Below are 22946 nucleotides of genomic sequence, written 5' to 3'. Positions count from 1 at the left end.
CAGAGCTTCAAGGCATCTCCCTGTATTCTTTACTTCCTAGTAGTGATTGATTGATTCTTTCTCTTATTATGTAATTGTATTCCTTCTTTTTCCCAGGCTGTGTAAGTACCCATAATCAACATTCCCGAGTATCACTCGGGGTCGGCTCTTCTGATCCACGGAGAGTATTCCCTCCAATTTAATATCTGCACCAGCGGAATGCTGTTTTTCTTCAAAGCCTTTTCGGCTGTTCGCCATCATGTTGCTCTAGGACGTCCTCTCCTTGAGTCCTCGGCAGCAAGAGCTCTCTGTACGGGGTGATCTTATCTGAACGTCATACGTGCCCATATTAGTGCAACTGCCGCATTTCCAGTTTTTCACTCATAGAGGCAGTATTAAATGATCATCGCACCTGTTCAATGTGCAATCAATCCAACCTGCTGACCATCACAGCATTCCCATCTTCGTGGCGTGCATTTGCTGATCATGCTTCTTCTGTGTTGTCCAACATTCAGAGTTGTAAATGAGCAGGTCACACGACAGTCTTTTTTATCTTGCCTTTCAGCTTAACTGCCTGTCACGAAAGACACCTTCAACAAACGCCATTTCGTCCATCCAACAAAGATATGGTGCTTCGCGTCATCATCGATCATGGTACTTGTATTTGTCTGTTATTACCAATGGCTCACAAGCTAGGTAGATTGTATTAGGTGGACCTTGAACTCCTGGCTTGGCAAAGTTACAAAACATATACTCCACATTTTTACAACCAATTCTAAGTGATAAAAATCATTGTTGTCCGTATTGAAGATAGTGAATGTAGGATGCTAAAAGATTTAATGTGTCACCTATTCAATACAATATGAATTTTTAAACATTAGGAATTTATTATTAATTCCGTTTGAGACATGTTTCGCCCTTCATTGAGGGCATCATCAGTCAAATTACCTCCTCAAGGCAAAAATCAGGGCATGTTTCGCCCTTCATTGAGGGCATCATCAGTCAAATTACCTCCTCAAGGCAAAAATCAAGTCTGCCTTGAGGAGGTAATTTGACTGATGATGCCCTCAGTGAAGGGTGAAACATGTCTCAAACGGAATTAATAATAAATTCCTAGTGTTTAAAAATGTATATTGTATGGAATAGGTGACACATTAAATCCTTTAACATCCTAACCAATTCTAAGTCGATTTGTCTCCAATGCTTCCCTCCAAATTTCTAAGATTCCCTCTAGCTCTTCATACACTTCACCAACTAGCACAATGTCGTCCACGTATAAAAGAGTCCACAATACTTCAGGCATCAGCTGCTCTGTCAAATAGTTAATGACAGTCATCATCATCATCATCATTATCATCGACCCTCTCCAGTTGCCCGGCTGTGGTGTACGAGCCCCCTCCATCTTTATCTGTCCATGAACTACTGTTCTCTTGTGACCTACTCCCAATCTTCTCCTCTCTCCTCAACACCTTTCTGCACCAGATCGGACATTTTCCTCTGGATCTGCCCATTGGTCTTTTTTCCTTTTACTTCTCTTTCATATTCTCTTCTTGCAGTCCTGCTTGCACTCGTCCTTCTTACATGGCCAAACCACTTAAGTGTTGCATTCTGGATCCTCTGTCGTAGAGAGTCTCCTATTCCTACCTCCTCTCAGACATTTTCATTCCTGAACTTGTCCTTCCTGGTCTTTTATATCATGTTGAGTAGAAACATCATTAAGGGGTCAATGGCTGAGAGTATAGCAAGGAATATTTTGAGCATTGGTGTGGCAAGTCACATATACTCAGTGTGCAAGTACGATAGACCCTCAGACCATAGGATGCAGCCTTATTTTAGGCAGTATTTTTTGTAACAAAAAGTGTGTCTTATGGTCCAAAAAATACATGCTGTTGGGTAGGCTGATCAGAATTGTCATGTGGTTTGCTTACCTATGCAACATACTAATTTTACATGTGAGTTGTTATAATGAGTGTGCTGTCTAGTATTAGCTTATTAGCTGTATAGGAACATGTTGTGCGAGATCCCCTGAGAATACTGTTTGTTTTCTGAAGTCATGAGTACAACTTTCTTTGACAACATACTTTCTTCCTGCTGTGCAGTTTCCAATGTTCTCTGCATCTTCAATAACCCTAAACTTATCTTCCGCTGTGAATGAGCGATTATGAGAACTTGTAGCCATGCTTCATACGTGATTCACACTTCATTCTAACGTGTCACAGGCACCTCAAAAAGCCAAGACTAGACAATGCAATAGTTTAAAGGGATCCATTGTTTGAGGTGAAGCGGTACCAAGCTTATTTCAAATAATGATGCAATAATGTAATACTGTATGGAGTAATAAATGAGTTACAAGATTGTGAGTGATGGCAAAAAGACCTTGACAATATTGTGAGACAGACAGCGACAATGGTACAATGATAAAGGGGATGAAAAGTCAAGTTTCACCAAGAGACAACATCCTCTCAGTTTTACTTAATGTGTTGACGGGGTGACAGTAACCCATGGGGATCTCTGTAAGTACCATGGTGTTTACCGTGTTTACCGTATTTACTCGCGTATTAGACCCCTTGTTTTCCCCACTTTTACAGCCAAAAGAAGTGAAAGGGGGTCCAATATGTGATAACCTCAAATTTTGTGCAGTGAACACATGACTTCTAGGATTTAGAGAGCTATAAATTTTACATGTAAACATTCTACACTGTTCTTTAACAAACCTATGAATGTATTTGAGTTATACTGGCTATTTTCGTTGGAAGGCAGCATTTCTAAATGTAAAAAGTCAATAAATGGTGAACACGGCTTTCAAGCCTACACATAAAGTATACACAATCTGTTTTAGTTACTCATATCACGTCATTCGTTTCATTTAATTAAATCCTCTGATGAGCTTGACGTCAAGAAGGGCATATGGTTGTAAAAACTTGCTACGAAGATTCTTCTCACTTCATACTCGACCCCGTAGAGAAAAGGGATAAGTGTATCATATTATCATATAATGCAATATTAATACAATATAACTCAATGGCCAGTCATTTGTCTCTGTCAGTTGAGCAGTACGCCTACCACACAGTAAACCTGATCACTGCTTTCATTTTAATTGTCTTGGGCTGCCAACTTCCCTATTATCGGCGTGTCGTCATCCAAGTGACGTCACCTTCATTGCCATTTCGTTAGCCATGCACAGCGATCAAGACAGAGAGCCTTCAAGGTCCCGTCTTTTGAACCTTTTAAAAATAGGTTGGTTTTTTTTCCGACTATAGAGTCCAAACTGTGTGAAGCTATTCCCAAATGGTTTCTGGAGATGGTCTCTGATATTCTCAGTTGGTGTACTGTATGCGTAGCGGAAGCCACCCCTTCTGAATAAAGCCATGTTGTTGAAAGCGTGCCAAAACACCAGCTGATAACTAGCGTATGTTATGAGTTGTATTTCCAAATGTAATACATACTATAGAGAAGGGAAGAAGCATTCTTTTGATAACTGCGGCTGTTGAAAGCTAGACCCTCATTTTTAAGTATATTTCATGCTTGTTCTCTACATTTATCACAGCTGTAAACGAGACAAGAGACCGCATAGTTTAGGTTATTATAAGTTAAAAACTTCATTTTCCCGTATTGAACTGAGATTCACAATTAGAATTAAGGGAGGTTCAACCTTTTCAATACAAAATGTGTTGTACAAGGTGTTCACAACATATTATTTATTATATTATTAGTACCGGTTTCGACGCTGATGACACAATAAGCGTCGAAACCAGTACTAATAATATAGTAAATAATATGTTGTGAACACCTTGTAGAACACATTTTGTATTGGAAAGGTTGAACCTTCCTTAATTCTAATTGTTTAGGTTAGGTATAGTATCGCCTTAATAGTGCCAGAAGTTCCACGACGGAAAGAATAAAAATAAATAACAGGAAAGCTTGCCGCATCTATGGATATCTACAGGTGTGGAGGTAATGTGTTTTATTATCATACTGTCTAATTTTGTACATTCGCTGTCTCCCATTTTTTTTTAACGCACACCCTAGTATGTTTTGTTTGGGGTCTCCGAAAATCGTTGAAAGTTAGTGAGGCATTAAAAGTCAATATTATTATTACTGGTTAGGTACGTTGACGAGTAAAACAATTGTGATTGGATTGTTTTGATCATGTTTTAAACCTACTTCTCTCCCACAAAAACCCTATATTAACCCGAGTTACGAGACATTAAACGATCACTTTGTTAATGACCTCGCCTGCCTATATTAATAGGCCTAGCAACAACCGTCAATATTTCCTAACTAAAGTAAACTAGTTTCTTCATTCTGAGATGGTGCAGCTCTTTTTTAGACAGGTCCCCAGTGGAAGGGAGTTGCATGTACCATTTTTACCACAAATCAACCTTCCGTCCATTCATAAATCCCTGGCATACGGTACTGGGAATCGTACTCAGGCTCCCGAGAACGGCAGCTAATTGTACTAACCATTACGCTGGCAGACATTCTTAACTACAAAACACAGACATATATACATGACTGATGCGTGCTTGCAATGCGCGGGTCGGACACAAAACTATTCGCCTATTTGTGTGACGTCATCACAGCAGCAGTAGGCCTACGCTACGGAGGCGTACATTTTTTAACTACGAAACACAGATGTGCCGCATGATTTCGATGCATGTTTTCATTGCGTGGGTCGTGCAGACGAAACTATTCACAAATTTGTGTGATGTCATCAGAGATACATGGCTTGCAGCCGCTTCGAAGCGGAATCGTTCTTCTCTGACGAACTACGTTGTGGGGTCTTGTATGCAAGATTTATTTTTTCATTTTCTTTGTCTCGAAAAGCCAAGGGTGGTCTAATACGTGAGCAGGTCTAATGCACGAGTAAATACAGTATATAAGGAAAGATTTTCAGTGGGGTTATCAGATAAACAGGATTGTAAATAACGTTTACAGATACCTTTAAATTGTTATGAGGGTATTTAGGAATTTTAGTAAGGAAGTAAAGGAGAGGGCATTTAAGTCACTGGTAAGACCCCAATTAGAGCATGGTTCTAGTGTATGGGACCCTCACCAGGACTACTTGATTCAAGAACTGGAAAAGATCCAAAAGTAAGCAGTGTGATTTGTTCTGGGTGATTTTCGACAAACAAACAGTTTTATGAAAATTCTACAAACTTTGGGCAGAAGTAAGGAGATAAACAGCTCAACTAAATGGAAAGTTTCGAGCTATGAGTGGAGAGACTGCTTGGAATAACGTGAATACACAAATAAGCTTGAGTAAAGTATTTAAAAGTAGTAAAGATCATAATACGACGGAAAAGTTGAAATTTAAGAGGACGAATTAGGGAAACTACTCTTTTATAGGATGAGGAGTTAGAAATTAGAATAATTTATCAAGGGAAATGTTTGATAAATTTCCAACTTCTTTGATATTATTTAAGAAAAGACTAGGTAAACAAACAATAGGGAATCTGCCATCAGGGCGACAGCCCTAAATGCAGATCAATGGTGACTGACTGACTGAAAACAAAAATGTAATGACAAATGATCAGGATTCTGTGGTCACATTCACACAGTTACATAAACATCAAAGCAGGTTGAAAAATACTATATTTCAAGAGTAAAACAACCACTGAAAGATCAAGCAGGGCACAGAAATTCATTTAGCACAGAAAAACAACGCAGCATTAAGGAATCCACATGTCTGATATACTCTCTCCTTTACTCACTTTTATATTGAAAAGAAATCATGATGTTTACACAGGGTTTTCTGGTTTCAAGAAGACCAAAAGTACATCCTTTCAATTAAAAAATATTTGAGTCATTCCGTATTGATGGTTTTCACCTTACAAAGGTAAAATTAAGTGTATCCTGCTAAGTCAATACATCATATAATTCCATCATTAGAGTAATCAAATTCAAAGATGTTTCCACTCGTTTGAGCCATCTTCAGTGAAAAAAAGGGGGGGGGGGGGGGGGTGTTGAAGTAATTTACATAACACAAGCTAAAAATGTACCGAAAAACATAATGAAGGAACAAATGAAAAAACAAAAGAGAGAAATGACAAAAATAAAAACAGCACAATATACAATATTTACATCATCATATGGAGCAATAAACAACTCGGTGTTATAAAATTCAGTGAAAACAGGGGTTAATATAAAACTATCTTAATGATGGTTTTTAGGTCTCTTTATATTTTATTAGTTGGATCTTTTTTAGAGGTTATGGAGTTGTTCTCTGCAAAAAACTGATGTGCTTTATTAATATAGTCACTTTTGTCCATGATTATGGTAGCGTTCCCTTTGTCAGCTTTTGTTATTATTAATTCATTGTGTTTGACTTTTTTCTTTAGTTTGTTTACTTTAGCTATGTGTTCTGTGTTGGGTTTAATGGTTTGTTGTTGATTAAGGATAGAAGGTAGCTTACATTTGAGTTCATATCGGACCTCTTCTTGTATGTTTATGGGTAATTTATTAATGGCCAATTCTGATTCAGCTATGGTAGAAATTAAATTATCACGGTTAGAAGGAATACCTAAACATAATTGGGATAATCCGATATGAAGTCAAACGCAAGCTATCTTCTATCCTTAATCAACAACAAAATATTAAACCAAACAGAGAACATATAGCTAAAGTAAATAAACTAAAGAAAAAAGTCAAACACAATGACTTAATAATGACAAAAGCCGACAAAGGGAACGCTACTGTAATCATGGACAAAAGTGACTATATTAATAAAGCACATCAGTTTTTTGCAGAGAACAACTTCATAACCTCTAAAAAAAGATCCAACTAATAAAATACAAAGAGACCTAAAAACCATCATTAAGAATGTTTTGTATTAACCCCTGTTTTCACTGAATTTTTATGCAGCGAGTTGTTTATTGCTCCATATGATGATGTAAATATTGTATATCGTGCTGTTTTTATTCCCATCATGTGTGTATCTCTTGTTTTTTTTCATTTGTTCCTTCATTATGTTTTTTGGCACATTTTTAGCTTGTATTATGTAAATTACATTCACACCCCCCCTTTTCACTGAAGATGGCTCAAACGCGTCGAAACATCTTTGAATTTGATTACTCCATCTAATGATGGAATTATTTGTTGTATTGAATTAGGAGGATACACTTAATTTTACCTTTGTAAAGTGAAAACATCCTTTCAATGAAAAGTTTTTGTGAAAATTTCAGAAAGGATTAATACTGTTACAATATGTAAATTATGGTGCATTTTCGTTATCTAGATTTTCAACAGAAGGGTATTTCATAGCAGAAATCCCAAGATACTCACTTTGCTGTGGATACCCGGGTATTGCTGTAGGTTTATATCCATAACCTTGATGATAATTTGGTGGTGGAGGTGATGGACTTCTGGACCTCTTGAGTGCACCCTGTGGAAAATACATTCTCATAAAGCACGAAAGGTGATTAGAAGGCACTGGATGAAAACAATCAACCTGAATTGATATATGTATATTTAAGTATTTTTTATATAATTTATAATAATAATAATTTAATATTGGTGTTTATGTGTACAATTTGGCATTTCGACTCGTTTGAGCCATCTTCAGTGAAAGAAGTATTAAAATTTACATATGATAACAATGACATTTACAGTACCGTAAGATACAAAAGTTGAAAACTAGAAAAGCGGCTGGAATTGATCAGATTTCTGGGGATATACTAAAGACAATGGGTTGGGATATAGTACATATATCTGAAGTGCTTATTTGATGTTTTTTTGGTCGGAGGAGCTATACCAGATGAATGGAGAGTTGCTATAGTAAGCCCTGTGTATAAAGGAAAGGGTGTTAGACATAAAGCTGAAAATTACAGGCCAGTACGTTTGACGTGCATTGTATGTAAGCTTTGGGAAGGCATTCTTTCTGATTATATTAGACATGTTTCTGAAATTAATAACTGGTTCGATAGAAGGCAGTTCGGTTTTAGGAAAGGTTACTCCGCTGAAGCTCAACTTGTAGGATTACAGCAAGATATAGCAGATATCTTGGATTCAGGAGGTCAAATGGACTGTATCGCGATTGACCTGTCTAAAGCATTTGATAGGCTGGATCATGGGAGACTACTAGCAAAAATGAGCGCAACTGGACAAGACAAAAGAGTGACTGAATGGGTTGCTATATTTCTAGAAAACAGATCTCAGAGAATTAGAGTAGGTGAAGCTTTATCCGGCCCCGTAATAATTAAGAGGGAAATTCCTCAAGGTTGTATTATCAGACCTTTATGTTTTCTTATATATATAAATGATATGAGTAAAGGAGTGGAATCTGAAGTAAGGCTTTTTGCGGATGATGTTATTCTCTATAGTGTAATAAATAAGTTACAAGATTGTGAGCAACTGCAACGTGACCTCAAAAATGTTGTGAGATGAACAGCAGGCAATGGTATGTTGATAAACGGGTTAAAAGTCAGGTTGTGAGCTTCACAAATAGGAAAAGTCCTCTCAGTTTTAATTACTGCGTTGATGGGGTGAAAGTTCCTTTTGGGGATCATTGTAAGTATCTAGGTGTTAATATAAGGAAAGATCTTCGTTGGGGTAATCACATAAATGGGATTGTAAATAAAGGGTACAGATCTCTGCGCATGGTTACGAGGGTGTTTAGAGGTTGTAGTAAGGATGTAAAGGAGAGGGCATATAAGTCTCTGGTAAGACCCCAACTAGAGTATGGTTCCAGTGTATGGGACCCTCACCAGGATTACCTGATTCAAGAACTGGAAAAAATCCAAAGAAAAGCAGCTCGATTTGTTCTGGGTGATTTCTGACAAAATAATAGCGTTACAAAAATGTTGCAAAGTTTGGGCTGGGAAGAACTGAAAGAAAGAAGATGAGCTGCTCGACTAAGTGGTATGTGATATACTAACAATTTGTTGGTTGTTTTGATCCACCGAATTATTCGTATTGAAAAGGTGGATCAAAACAACCAACAAATTGTTAGTATATCATAGCATAGTTCAATACGGGTCTAATCATGAGATTAGTTACATGTAATAAGTGGTATGTTCCGAGCTGTCAGCGGAAAGATGGCGTGGAATGACATTAGTAGACAAATAAGTTTGAGTGGAAAGTAGGAAAGATCACAATCTATATATATAAAATAAGAGTTTTGTCTGTACATCTATATATATATATATAAAATAAGAGTTATGTCTGTACATTGCTCAGAAGTTGAAAAGAATGGTATTTCTGAATTGGTCATGTCCACAGTAACAAGGAAATGCAATTTTTACTTTTCCGTAATTTCTGTCTGCCTGTCTATCTGTCTATCTGTATGTCTGTATGTATGTATGTATGTATGTATGTATGTATGTACACTCATCACTAGCAAACGGCTGAAGAGAACTTAATAAAAATCGGTACGCAAAGTCGGAGAATAAGTAGCTACAACTAGGCCATAAATAATTTTATTCACGCTGATTGAAATGGTAGTTTAGGGGAAGGCTTAAAATTTAATTCTCAAATATTTATGTTATTAGTGGTGGTTTCTTAATGAAAATTGGTATGCAAAGTCGAGAAATAAGTCGCTACAATCTAGGCTATAAATAATTTTATTCACGCTGAGTGAAATGGTACTTTGGGGGAAAGCCTAAAATTTAATTCTCAAATATTTATATTATTAGTGGTCATATCGATAAATACTGCATAACGAAAGTCATATAGAATTAAATTTCCGGGCATTTATGTCTTATACATTTTTATCGTACCGGCTATTATAACACAGATATTCATGAATTTGTATTTTTGTTGCTAAGTCCATATCAACGCTGACCCACAAGAAAATGGGTTAACAGAATTGAATGAAAATCGGTACATAGAGACAGCGAATAAGAAACTACAGTCTAAGCTATAAAAATTTTTATTCAAACTGGATTAAATTGTAGTTTAGGGGAAGGCGCCTAAAATTTAATTTTTAAATACCTATGTTATTAGTCCTATCGAAAAGCTCTACATAACAAAAGTTACAGAGAATACAATTTCTGATCATGTATATTTTATTCAGGTTTACTGTACCGACTATTAGTGATGGGACATTCGATTCATTTTACTGAATCAATTCATTTGATTCCGTTCACGTTACTGAATCGATACAGTGATCCAATTCACGGCTCATTGGTCACCGCTCCTACTGCATCTGTGTAGTATGTGCTGGTAAGACAGCAGCAACAGCATTCAGTGCTCGCAGCTGCCACCTGGTCTTCATACTATGAACTCCGTTCTTAGAAACAATGCTAGTTACTCTAATACATCGAAGGTTTCCGGCGACGCAAGGTGGGAAAGGTTAGGAAGGTAGCAGCCATGGCCTGAATTAAGGTACAGTCCCAGCATTTCCTGGTGTGAAAATGGGGAAAGTACAGAAAAACCATCTTAACGGCTGCCGACGGTGGGATTCGAACCCACCATCCCCCGAATGCAAGCGCATAGCCACGCGATATTAACCGCACGACAACTCGCTCAGTCATTTTTTTAAAAAAAAGTATTTTTCTATCAGCTGAGGATTTTTTTTAATCGTCATATTTTGTATAGGCTACCCGAGATGTACAATAGCCCACTGTTTTCTGATTCAACATACTGTTATTGCGTCTGGCCACATATGATTGAAGTCTTGTGCAACGATGTGACATATGAACTGAGAGAATACTGAGCCGTTCTTCCCAACATAAAACAGGTACTTTTGAGTGGTCATGAGCATGACTTATAGTCATAGGTCAGGCTAGAGTCGAGTTTAATTGTCAAATGCCAACTAAGTTATAATACTAAGATTCATTAAACTAATAAATAGTATAACCTAATAGCCTACCTACTTACTAGCTACTTCAGAATTATGTTGTGACTACCTTTTTAACACTGCAAATAAATCCATCTATTATTTAAACCTCCCTGTAAGAAGAGGACAGTGAATGCAAATGGGTATTATTTTCAAATGAGCTGAGCTCGAGAGTCCATTATAGCATACGATTCTTTCAGTGTAGCATGGCTCACTGTATGTCTCGCTGCAGCGGAAGCTCGGCTCTCCGCGTGTCCAGTGAGCCAATGAGAAGCCGTGTGTATCATGTGTCTCACTGAGCCGCGCTCGTTCACGATTCTTTCGATGTGCCATGATTCACTGTCTCGCTGCAGCGGAAGCTCGGCTCTTCGCGTGTCCAGTGAGCCAATAAGGAGCCGTGTGTATCATGTGTCTCACTGAGCCGCGCTCGTTCACGATTTTTTCAATGTGCCATGATTCACTGTCTCGCTGCAGCAGAAGCTCGGCTCCCATCAACGTCCAGTTAGTGCGCCACTCAGCACTGTCCGCTGGGAGTAAGCTGAATCGTGTGCCGTGAGCTCGCCTTTCCTGTAAATCGATTCACTCAAACACTTGAATGAATCGATACACTGCTTCGAATCATGCATTCAGTAGCCAACACTACCGACTATGATAGGAGTGGTATTTCAGAGTCGGAAGAATACTAAATGTGAAGGCCTACAATATCGAAAGCGCATAACATAGATGAACAATAACATTACATTGACCATTGTTAGTGGCGGTGATCTTTATCTCTTATGCTGCCGCTCAACTCCGATAGATGGGATTACTGCTGCGTATCGAGTATAATAGCCTGACTGATTACTGGTGGAAAATAGCCGGGGAGTTTGAAAACTTTCTTCTTTTGCATGCCATTCCTCTGGTTCATACATTTTTTTGATACAGCTGTACGTAACACACCGGTTCATCATAGTATTCCAGCTGTTCGATCCCCACTCTGACGCGCTGTTTTGAATGAGCAGTGTACATACTTAAGGCAGAGGCTCACTTAGTAGTAGTAGTAGTAGTAGTAATAGTAGTAGTAGCAGCAGCAGCAGGAGCAGCAGCAGCAGCAGCAGTAGTAGTAGTATGGCCTGGTCTAGAATAACAATTTAGGCCTATTCCAAATTATAGCACCACAATTCACTAAATGACTCAAAATTCAACCCTGAAAAGAACCGTTTCTTAAGAAAAGCTTCTTCCTCTTAACTTTTGTTAAATTCTACATTAATTTTATTCCAAATTAGCAGTGAAGAGGGGATTTCTCCTCTGGCTTGGAGAAGAAATTTGCCTCCAAGTCAGATAGATTTTTCCGCCGCCAGTGTAGTGAATTGATATTTACCGACTGATCGTGTACTCCTAGGAAACAGGTTAGTACAAGGGCACAATTTTTGCCCTGGGAGTCTCCACTAATTGACTTCCTCCCTGCCGAAAAAAAGATGAAGAGTGTTCACGGATCACGGCTGTCTGCGACTTGGTCATTCCAGCTCTGAAACTTTGGAATGTAATATCGGAATCTTAGACCTGTTCGTTAAAAGTGAGAAATTGTGTGATTTGTGATTAGATTGAATATTTCATATGAAAGCATTGCTTTTAATCGCGCCATTCCCATTGACGTCATTGTAATGTATGTTCATTTCAGTTGGGAAAACCAGTAAGACAGTCCTTCTGAGGATGTAAAAAGGGCAGGTGGAGAGTGAGTGTCTACCATTAAAATGAAAGCTTCCCAACCTGATTTTAACTGATGGTATGCAAGCGGGTCTACCATTACAGTGAAAATTCCCTAACCCAGTCTTCATATGAAGGGTACACAGGAAAAAAGGGGAATGTCAATGTAAAACAAAAAATGAATTATCACTACCCATATATACTTTATGGTCAGGAGAATAGTTTAAGACAATGTACAACCAAGTAAAGGCAATTGTCACGGATATATAACAAGTTTAAGAATACATGTACAATTGATGAAAGGGGAATGTCATCACAGAACAAGAAACAAAGGGGGAATGTCAGTTTGGTATGTGGCAATAGCGATGGATTTCCAAAAGTATTTATGCATACCTAATTTATCCACTAACGACGTGATTACTGTAGGCAGCTGTCACTGTTCTCCTCAAATATTCATGTTTTGTCTAGTGGACACTCGGTATTCTATACATACTCGGAAACAGTTGCACATAAAGCAGCAGATGACGTGTGTTCTGTGTTACATCATTTTATATTTTGTGAACTTGGGGATGAGATAAAACACTTGACAATCTTCTGTGATTCTGCATGTGGACAGAACAAGAATTGGACTGTTTTCAGATTTCTTCACTTTATAGTACATCATGCCAAACGTCTCGAGTCTGTGAAAATAGTATTTCCAATTCATGGGCACTCGAACTTAGAGTGCGATAGAAACATGGCACTAATTAATCAGAAATTTGCAGCTGAAATGCCAGAAGACTGGGCAGATCATTTTTGAAGTGCCAGAAATAAGCCCTTCCCTTTTCATGAAATCGAAGTTGATCAACCAATGATTCGTCTGTGGACCAAGTTTTTTATTCCCTTGTACAGAAAAGTTTGCCCTTTTAAAACAAGACCTATAAGGGAACTTGTCATCTCCATTGAGCATCCATGATTCATGGAATACAGGGACAGTTACAATGGCCATTGGGAACGACCTGTTGTAAATGCTCCAAAATCTACTCCACACTTCCCAGAAACACCAGTTAGTGAGTCTGTACTTCCAGAGGCATCTTATGAACGTAAGTGCAAGAGTTGGTGTACGTGAAGTTGCTCTACATTCGCAAACATGCTGGCAAGATTGAGATTTTAAATATGTAATTTATTTCTATTTCAGGCTTACATCCAATCTCTACAGCAAAATTTTCTGATCTGCACGTCCTTAAATCATTTTGTGGACCAGAGGGTAGATCATTCATTGATAGACTCCCTCACTATTAATTGGCAGGTTATTTGTTAGGTTTTGTTAAAAGTGACATTCCCCTTTATTTCAGTGATAATGTGTTCATAAGACTGTGATTCCATATTTTCATTATTATCTATTTACAATACCAATACATTACGCTAACGTTACATAATATAATTTTATGTACATGTATTATTGTAGACAGTATTAAAGGTTGAAACTACCAGGCGAGTTGGCCGTGCGCGTAGAGGCGCGCGGCTGTGAGCTTGCATCCGGGAGATAGTAGGTTCGAATCCCACTATCGGCAGCCCTGAAGATGGTTTTCCGTGGTTTCCCATTTTCACACCAGGCAAATGCTGGGGCTGTACCTTAATTAAGGTCACGGCCGCTTCCTTGCAACTCCTAGGCCTTTCCTATCTCATCGTCGCCATAAGACCTATCTGTGTCGGTGCGACGTAAAGCCCCTAGCAAAAAAAAAAAAGGTTGAAACTTTCAAATTTAATTATCTCAGTTTGTAGAAGATATGACATTCCCCCTTTTTCCCCGTGTACCCTTCATATGAGAAAAGATGTTTGGTGACATCGCCGTCACGTTTCTAGCGTAACGTGAAGAGCTTTGCAATTTAATACAATCTTGCTCACAACGTGTACACTACCTAACCTAGAATTCTGTATACAATGTAGAATTCCGTAGCAAAGCATGGGTACATCAGCTAGCATGAAGATAAAGTTGGAATTCAAGAGGACAAACTGGGGCAAATATTCATTTATAGGAAGGGGAGTTAGGGACTGGAATAACTTACCAAGGGAGATGTTCAATAAATTTCCAATTTCTTTGAAATCATTTAGGAAAAGGCTAGGAAAACAACAGATAGGGAATCTGCCACCTGGGCGAATGCCCTAAATGCAGATCAGTACTGATTGATTGATTGAAGTTTTTTTTATATGATTGCCGACAAAGGTATTTATACTATTTACCAGAAGTATATCTGTCAAAAACAGGTGATTTGATGTAAACGCTTTAATATTTATCTAGCTGAAACCCATCAAGACATGACGGTCAATGAGGTAAATGCACTATTTTTTGAAGGATTTCCTCATATACGACATTCCTTCATCATCATCATCATCATCATCATTTTCCCATTTCCACCTGACACCGGGTGGGAGCAAATATGATTCCTCCCCACTTTGTTCTATCGTTCCACCCTCCTTCTTCTGACATGATGTTCAATCCAATGCTACTCTTCACCAAGTCGATCCACTGCATTCTTGGTCTTCCTCGTCCTCTCTTCCCTGTCATCCGTCCTTCCAGTGCTCGTCTTTGTAGTCTTACTTCATTCATCCGTTTGACATGTCCAAACCATTTCAATCTGTTTTGCTCTAGTTTGTCCTTTAATTTCTGTACTCCCAGTTCTTTCCATATATCTTCGTTTCTTACTCTGTCTCTCCTCGTTTTTTGTACCATACTTCTCAGGAATTTCATTTCAGCTGGTTGTACTGTGTTCTTATCCCTCTGAGTCATTGTCCAAGTTCCTGCTGCATATGCCATTATAGGAACATAATAAGCTTTATACATAACTCCTTTAGCCTTCATTGGTAAATTCGTGTTCCATACTAGCCCTCTCACTTGTTGATAGAAAGCACTCCCCAGTTGTATTCTTCTGTTAATTTCCAAATCTATTCTTCCATCTTCAGACAGTACACTTCCCAAATATTTGAAGTGTTTTACTACTTCCAATTTCTTATTTCCCACTTTGATAATTCCTTTTCCTTCTTTCTCGCCTCTACACATCACCACTGTTTTACTCTTCTCCACATTTATCTTCAATCCCCATTTTTCAATATTTTTATTTATTGCACCTAACTGTTCTTGTACCACCACTTCATTATCATCCCAAATCACCACATCATCTGCAAACATCACCTTCATCTTCTTCCTAACGTAATATTTCATTGCTGCCTTCACGATGTCATTCATCACCATTAAGAACAGTAAGGGTGACAACACACTTCCTTGTTTTAGTCCATCCTCAATTCTAAACCATTCTGATGCCCCTACTGTAGTCTTCAAACTACTGTAGCAATCTTTGTACATTGCATTTATCATGTTTCTCAATTTCTTGTCAATCCCTCTGTTTATTAGGCATTCTCAAACTTTTGTTCTATGGATGCTATCATAAGCCTTTGCCAAATCAATAAAGGTCATTATCATATCCTTCACATATTCCCAACTTTTTTCCACATTTTGTCTCAGGATGAAAATGGGTTCCACTGTTGACCTGCTTCCTCTAAATCCAAATTGTTGTTCTTCTATTTGGCTTTCTACCTTTAATTCTTTTTTCTAGTATTCTTTCCATTACTTTGGCAATATGTGATATGATTGTGATTCCTCGGTAGTTATCACATATCCTCCTATCTCCTTTCTTGAATACTGGTAATGTGTGTATGTTCAGTCTTCAGCCCTAAGGCTGGTTGGATCCTCAACAGCTCTGCCATCAGCTGTCATAGATGGCCTACGCATCACTGAAGAGGCGTACTAGGGAAATGAGGAGTGAGGTAATTTCCCGTTGCTTTCCTTACTGAGCCAGAAGTTGCTATCACATATCGGTCTGCCAAACCCACTGAAATGCACGCACCAACCGACCCTATGAGCAACATTTTCTCACCATTCATAGCAGGGACTGGCTGCAGAAGGAATGGCATTACTAGCATCGCTCATACCTCAGTCACTTTCATATTGTCAAAGCCAAGGATAAGACAGAGACAGATCAATGAAAGTAACAAAATTGCTCTAACCCGTACCAGAAGACATAGTGCACAGTAAACACTAGGTCCTGCCAGCAAAGGCATATACTGGTAATATTATTCCCTTTTCCAGTCCTCAGGAACTTTCTTCTCTCTCCACACACATCTGAGAAGTCCGTATGTCCATTGCAATCCCACTGGTCCTGCTGCTTTGATCATTTCTATTGATACTTCATCTATTCCCACAGCTTTTCCCATCTTCATTTTACTAACTGCCTATTCCACTTCAGCCATAGTAATGTCTGATTCTTCTTTTACTTTTCCCTTCTCAATTTTGTTTGCTTGTGTAATTTCTCCACTTATCTGATGTCTCAGCTTTAGTAGTTCGCTGAAATACTCTATCCATCTGTCCGTCATCTCTTCTGGTTTAATCAATATTTCTCCTTTTTTGTTCTTTTACGAATCCAGTGTTCACCTCATTCCTTCTATTTTTTTACAACTCCAAATAATAATGTTTTCCCACAATTTAAATCCTCCCTGATATCATAGGTGAATTCTTCCCAGCTTTTCTCCTTTTCCTCTGCAATTACTTTTGTGTAATCTCTTTTTGCTTCTATATATTTGTTTTGCTTTCTAAGTCTTTTTAGTTTTCCTTTCCTTCCAAGTTTCCTTTTTCTATTTTACCTTTTCCTTCACTCTATTATTCCACCATTTTGTAGTCTTTTCCCGATGTTCATCCACATGTTTTCTCTGCACTACTTACAAATGTCCTCCTAAAAATTTTCCCATTCCTGTTCCACATTGCTGATATCTGTCCTTGGTATGTGTACTCTCAAATCTTTCTTAAACTTCTCTCCAACCTCCTTTTCTTTTAATCTCCAGACCTTAATCTTTCTTTCTCTTTTCTCTGGCTGTTTAATGACCTTTCTCACTCTTAATTTTGCTACCACTGTCCTATGATCACCCCCAAAGGTTTCTTCTGGCATGGCTGTAACATCCATTAGCTCTTTCCAATGTCCTTTTTCCACTAGTATATAGTCTATCAGAGTTTTCATTCTTCTATCTCCCCATCCATACCTCGTTATCTTCTGGCTATTTTTCTTCCTGAACTCCGCTGACAGAAGTCCATTAAAACATCTCCTTCCGGGTTCTTACTTCCATAACCATATGATCTCAAGATCTCCTCTCTTCCTTGTCTGTCTCTTCCCACTTGAGCATTTAGGTCTCCCATTCTTCTTCTTCTTCTTCTTCTTCTTCTTCTTCTTATTCTTGTGTTTCGGTCTTCTAAGGACCACGTTACAATTTCAATTCTTCCTCCTTAGTTGTTCTTTCTTTTCTTCCAGTATTCTTTCATTGTTTCACTGTGCTTCTTTTTCCTGTCTTCAGTCCACTTCGTGCCTGTTTTCTTTTCCTTCCTCCCTTGGAATCCTTCCATTTGTAAGACTTTCTTCCTAAAAATCTTTCTTTCCAATAATTCTTCTTCTCATATGTTGTTCCTTCCCAGGTCTTTCTTGACTTCTTGTATCCAGGTGGTGGTTGATTTCTTTTCCCAAAGGTACTCGAAGATTCGTTTAGTGAGTCTATTGTCATCCATTCTGTAAATGTGTCCAAGAAATAGCAATCACTTTTTTCTTATTGTTTCTGATATGTTTTCTATGTTTTTGTAAATTTCATTGTTACTTCTTAATTTCCAAAACTCTGCAATTCTTAGAGGACCTAATATTTTTCTTACAATTCTTCTTTCTAATATTTCTAATTTATCAAGCTTATAGTTCAGTGCTAGACATTCGCTGGCATACAGGCATTCTGGTTTCATTACTGTGTTGTAGTGCTTTATTTCAAGTTTTGTTGATAAGCACTTTTTGTTGTAAGTATTCTTAGTTTTACCATAAGCTCTTTCCATCTTTTATATCCTCTCCTCTATAGCAGAATTTTCTAAACCATTTTCTTGAATTGTCTCACCCAAATATTTGAATTTCTTTACCTTTTCTATTTGATCAATATCTGTTACTCAAAACATCGGGGCACTTTTTATATTCGTCAAAAATTTTGTTTTCTCGGCAGAGATTCTCAAGCCTGTAATGTTGGCTGTCTTTTCAAGGAGACTGACTTGCATTGCTGCATCTGTAAGGCTTTCTGAAAGTATGGCAAAGTCATCTGCAAATGCTAGGCAATTTATTGCAACACCTTTGTTCTTTTTCCCCAGTAGAAGTGGCAATATTTTGGAATCTTTCAGTTTTTCATTCCAAAATCTTACAACTTTCTCCATGACACAGTTGAAAAGGAGTGGGGATAAACAATCACCCAGCCTGACACCTGTATATATTTTGAAAGGTCGAGATATTTCACCCATAAATTTTACTTTCGAGATAGTGTCTGTAAGGGTTACACGAATTAGGTTTGCCAATTTAGTTTTAACTCCAAATTCATGGATTACTTTATCTAGGGTTTCCCTGTCAACAGAGTCAAAAGCTTTTTTAAAGTCAATAAATGTTACAACTATGTCTTTAGAGTTTATTAATCTGTGTTGAATTATAGATTTCAGGTTGAAAATCTGTTCGGAGCAAGATTTTCCCTCTCTAAATCCACCCTGACATTCACCTAATTGACTGTCCAGTGTCGATTTTACTCTGTTTAGTAGTATTGTTGAGAATATCTTGTAAGCAACTGGCAAGAGAGATATACCTGTGTAGTTATTGACATCTTGCTTGTTACCCTTCTTGTGTAATGGGTGTATTAGAGCCACTTTCCAAACCTCTGAGATCTTTTCTGTTTGCCAAATTTCTTCGAAGATTATTTGTAGATCTTCTATAATTTTTGGTTCAGCCCATTTTAAAAGTTCAGCTGTTATGGAGTCTTCCCCGTTAGCTTTTGTTATTTTTAAGTATTTTTAATGCTTCCTTAATTTCTTCCACTGCTGGAGGTGAATCAGCTTCTAGATTTTCATGAATTTCTGAAAACTGATAATTTATGATTTGGCTCAGGGCAGTTCAGCAGGTGTTCGAAGTGTTTTGCCAGAATCTCACAATTCTCGGCATTGTTAAGGTCAATTTTACCATTTGCATCTCTGAAGCAAATACTCCGGGAGTTATTTCTTACAAAATTATTCTCAATTTCTACTAGCTGTGATTTTTCAAAAGATCTTTTAACCTGCCTTATTATTCTTGTTGTTTCTTTTCTTTGTAGATAGCTCATAGCGTTCATTCTTTCCGGAACATTTCCATTTTTTCCACTTTTTTGTTCTTTCGATTCGTGCTTTCTCACACGCGTTATTCCACCATACTTTCTTTTTAGTTTTAACTGATCCAAAAACTTTCTTTGCTTCACTATTAATCTGTTTAGATAATTCTGGTCATTTGCCATGCTGAGTTATTTTAATTTCTTCCTGAAAGTTTTCTATAGTTGCTTGTGTAATGTTGAGCCTATCTATGTTGTATTTCACTAATTTTTTCGGCCTTCTTTGATTCCTACGAGGTAGAAGCTTTAGCTTAATTTTAGAGAGGTAGTGATCGGAGTCAAACTCCCCACTTCTTATTACTTTAACATTCATAATTTCCTTAATACTTTTTTGAGAAACAGCTACATGGTGCAATTGAAATTCACCTAACATCTGGTTTGGGGACACCCATGTTTTAGCCTTTCTTGGAAGTTTCTTGAAGGTCGACATTAATTTCAGGTGAAAGGATTTACAGAGATTAATTAGTCTCATGACATTTTTGTTTGTTCTTTTGTGTGCTGGATATGCCCCTACTGTTTTACTGAAAACTTTTTCTTTGCCTATCTGTGCATTAAAATCAGCTAGTAGAATACTAACATTTGATTTTGGAATTTTTGATATTTCATCATCTAGAAGACTCCAGAATTCTTCAGTTTTCTTGGGTTCTTCCTATTATCTTCATTTATTGGTGCATGACAGTTAACAAATGTATACTTTTTGTTCTTGCATTTAAGTGTGAGAAGAGATAACCTTTCTGAACTAGATTCGAATTCCATAACATTATCAACTATTGCTTTATGGACATACAAGGCAGTACCTAGTAGTGGCATTCCTTTCATAATTTTGATTGCTGGTTTACCTTTAAAGATTCTATAATCTTTGGTTTCTGTTACATTCTCATCCACAAACTGTCTCTCTTGAGCTGCTAAGATCTGGATTTCATGTCTATCTAAGAAAATTTCCAGTTCTTTCTGTTTGCCAGTTTTTAGCAAGGAATTTACATTAAGAGTGCCTGCAAAGAATTTCCTCATAAATTTAAGTCTGAAAGGATTCCAAGGATGCTCCGACTCACCCTTATTGCAGATGTTGGGACTCCCCAGAACCCTAGGTCCTGATCCATTGGATAACGCAATGGTGGATTACTTTTCCGAGCTACCACCTGGGGTAGTGCTTTCATTCAGCGGACTTTCCATTCTGCAACTGAAATTGTACATTGTACAAGGCATGAAATTCATTCCAAGATAAGATCGGATTGTTAGTCCGAAATGATTTTTTATTCGTGCTTTACTCCACTAGGTTCTTCCGCTCTCTCCGCCATTGGGACATTAGGTTTCCCATTATTATTATTTCCTTATAACGCTCTAGGACATCCTTTCTTATAATCATCCCTACTCCATTTCTTGCCTCCTGACCTCCACTGTAAAATAGTCTGTATCCTTCTTTTAGTTTCCTTTCCCACTTTCCTTTCCATTTTGTTTCACTGAGACCTAGGATAACTATGTCCTTCTCTTTCATAAACTCCACTAGCTCCTCAGTTTTGTCCATCAAGGTTAAAATGTTAACTGTCCCTATTCAGATACAACGTGACGCTGGTCGTTCATTTCTCCCAGCTCCCCCAGCATCTGGAGAACTGCGCTTCGCCTGCCGAAAACATCCTAGCATTTCTCGAGTTTGAACCATATTTGCCAACATTTTAGGCTATTATTAAGATGGTGTCGCCACTCCCAAATGCATTTTATGACCTACCGATAGGTATTAACTAGTCCGCTCCTACACGGTGACCACTTCCTTTCTATAAACATCATAAGAACACATGAATTTTCTTCTTTCTTATTTTTTATAGATATGTACTAAGCATGATAATAATTTTGAAAAGTGTCTGGTTATAAATCCTTGAGATGTAATAAATTATGCATTTTTATCTTCATCTATGACAAAATTCTTTCAATCACTGTACTTTATTTTTTACAATTTTCTTCAAGTCGCACTAACACAGATAGGTCTTACGACGACAATGGGATAGGAAATTGCTAGAAGTGGCGTTAATTAATTAAGCTACAGCCCCAGCATTTGCCTGGTGTGAAAATGGAAAACCACAGAATACTATCCTCAGGACTACCGACAGTGGGATTCGAACCCAGTACCTCTCGAACGCAAGTTGATAGCTATGTGACCCAAACCACGCAGCCACTTGCTCGGTGCATTCCTTGTCCCATTACCCTTTGACACTCTTGTAACTTGAAAATATCGCTCTCTTGACATTGCAAGATTTAACTGGCCATGGCTGAAAACTGGCCGAGGTAAACAGAGACATTGAAATCACTTGAGGTTTACTAATCATGATACAAAATACCAAGCGAATGGGAAACTGATACCTCTTGAACAAAATGGAAGCATTTTAACGGATATTGTCAAGTCATACTGAGGGATTAGAGCTTTCCACCCAGCTTTATCTCCACTTATTATTTACCAATCTAAACAATTCTCGTACAGGCCCTAATCTGATTCTATTTTGGAGCTGTTGGGAAATTCAGATTTCTAAAGAACATAATTATGGCTCCAATTTTTTGAATAAGAATATGTGGAGGCAAACCATTAATTCCAAGGAATTCAAGAATTACGTAGGAAATTTAAGTAGCTAAATTTCAACTTCAGTATTAATCCGTTAACACTAGTGTATCGCCTTGAACTACCGGGTATAAACCCAATGACCTCCAAATGAATTAATTAGTTAATTAAGAATGCCAACTTTCAAGAAAATGGTGACATCTTTTGCAGAAGTGAGCCGTTTGCCATAAATTTCAATCACATTATCACCATGTGCTAAAATTCTTGTTGGTAGTTCAATAATATTTGATCCATCACCATCTACAGAGGGGTAGTTGCCATTATCAATTTTTTGCAAAAACCCCCTGCAAATTCCATTTTTTGTGGTTTAGCCCACATATTTTAATGTAAGCGGCATATTTTGAAGAAAGGTCAAGGAGGAGAGTATTTAATAAAATTACAAAGAAAAAATTATTTGGAGATAAACACATGGCAAAATAGGCAAAACCTTTATGAAATCTCTCTCGAGAACAATAATTTTTCCACCAGAAGGAATGGAATGCCGTTACCTATGATATATGGTATTTTAGAAGATGATTCACACACATTAATAAATTACTACGGTGGAACCTCGTTTCTCCGTTTTTGGAGGGACCACGAAAACAAAAACGTACAACACAGGAAAACGAAAAATCCGGGAACGAATGAACCATCACAATTGGGCTAAACATCACAAAAATGAAATAC

At 37.7% G+C, this 22946-nt stretch overlaps 1 protein-coding gene across 3 annotated transcripts in view; it reads right to left on the bottom strand.

Annotated features, from left to right (window-relative positions):
- Nucleotides 1-22946, bottom strand: part of LOC136864829 (G protein pathway suppressor 2) — a 131233-nt gene that overhangs the window by 74989 nt on the left and 33298 nt on the right. For all 3 annotated transcript variants that reach the window (XM_067142284.2, XM_067142280.2, XM_067142277.2), the window contains exon 5: nucleotides 7264-7363. In XM_067142284.2, the coding sequence (XP_066998385.1) occupies nucleotides 7264-7363 (100 nt within the window). The remainder of the gene's footprint in view (nucleotides 1-7263; nucleotides 7364-22946) is intronic.

Source organism: Anabrus simplex, chromosome 1 (genome assembly GCF_040414725.1).
Source record: "Anabrus simplex isolate iqAnaSimp1 chromosome 1, ASM4041472v1, whole genome shotgun sequence".
Classification (NCBI taxonomy): Eukaryota; Metazoa; Arthropoda; class Insecta; order Orthoptera; family Tettigoniidae; genus Anabrus; species Anabrus simplex.
This window is presented reverse-complemented; position numbering and strand designations above follow the sequence as displayed.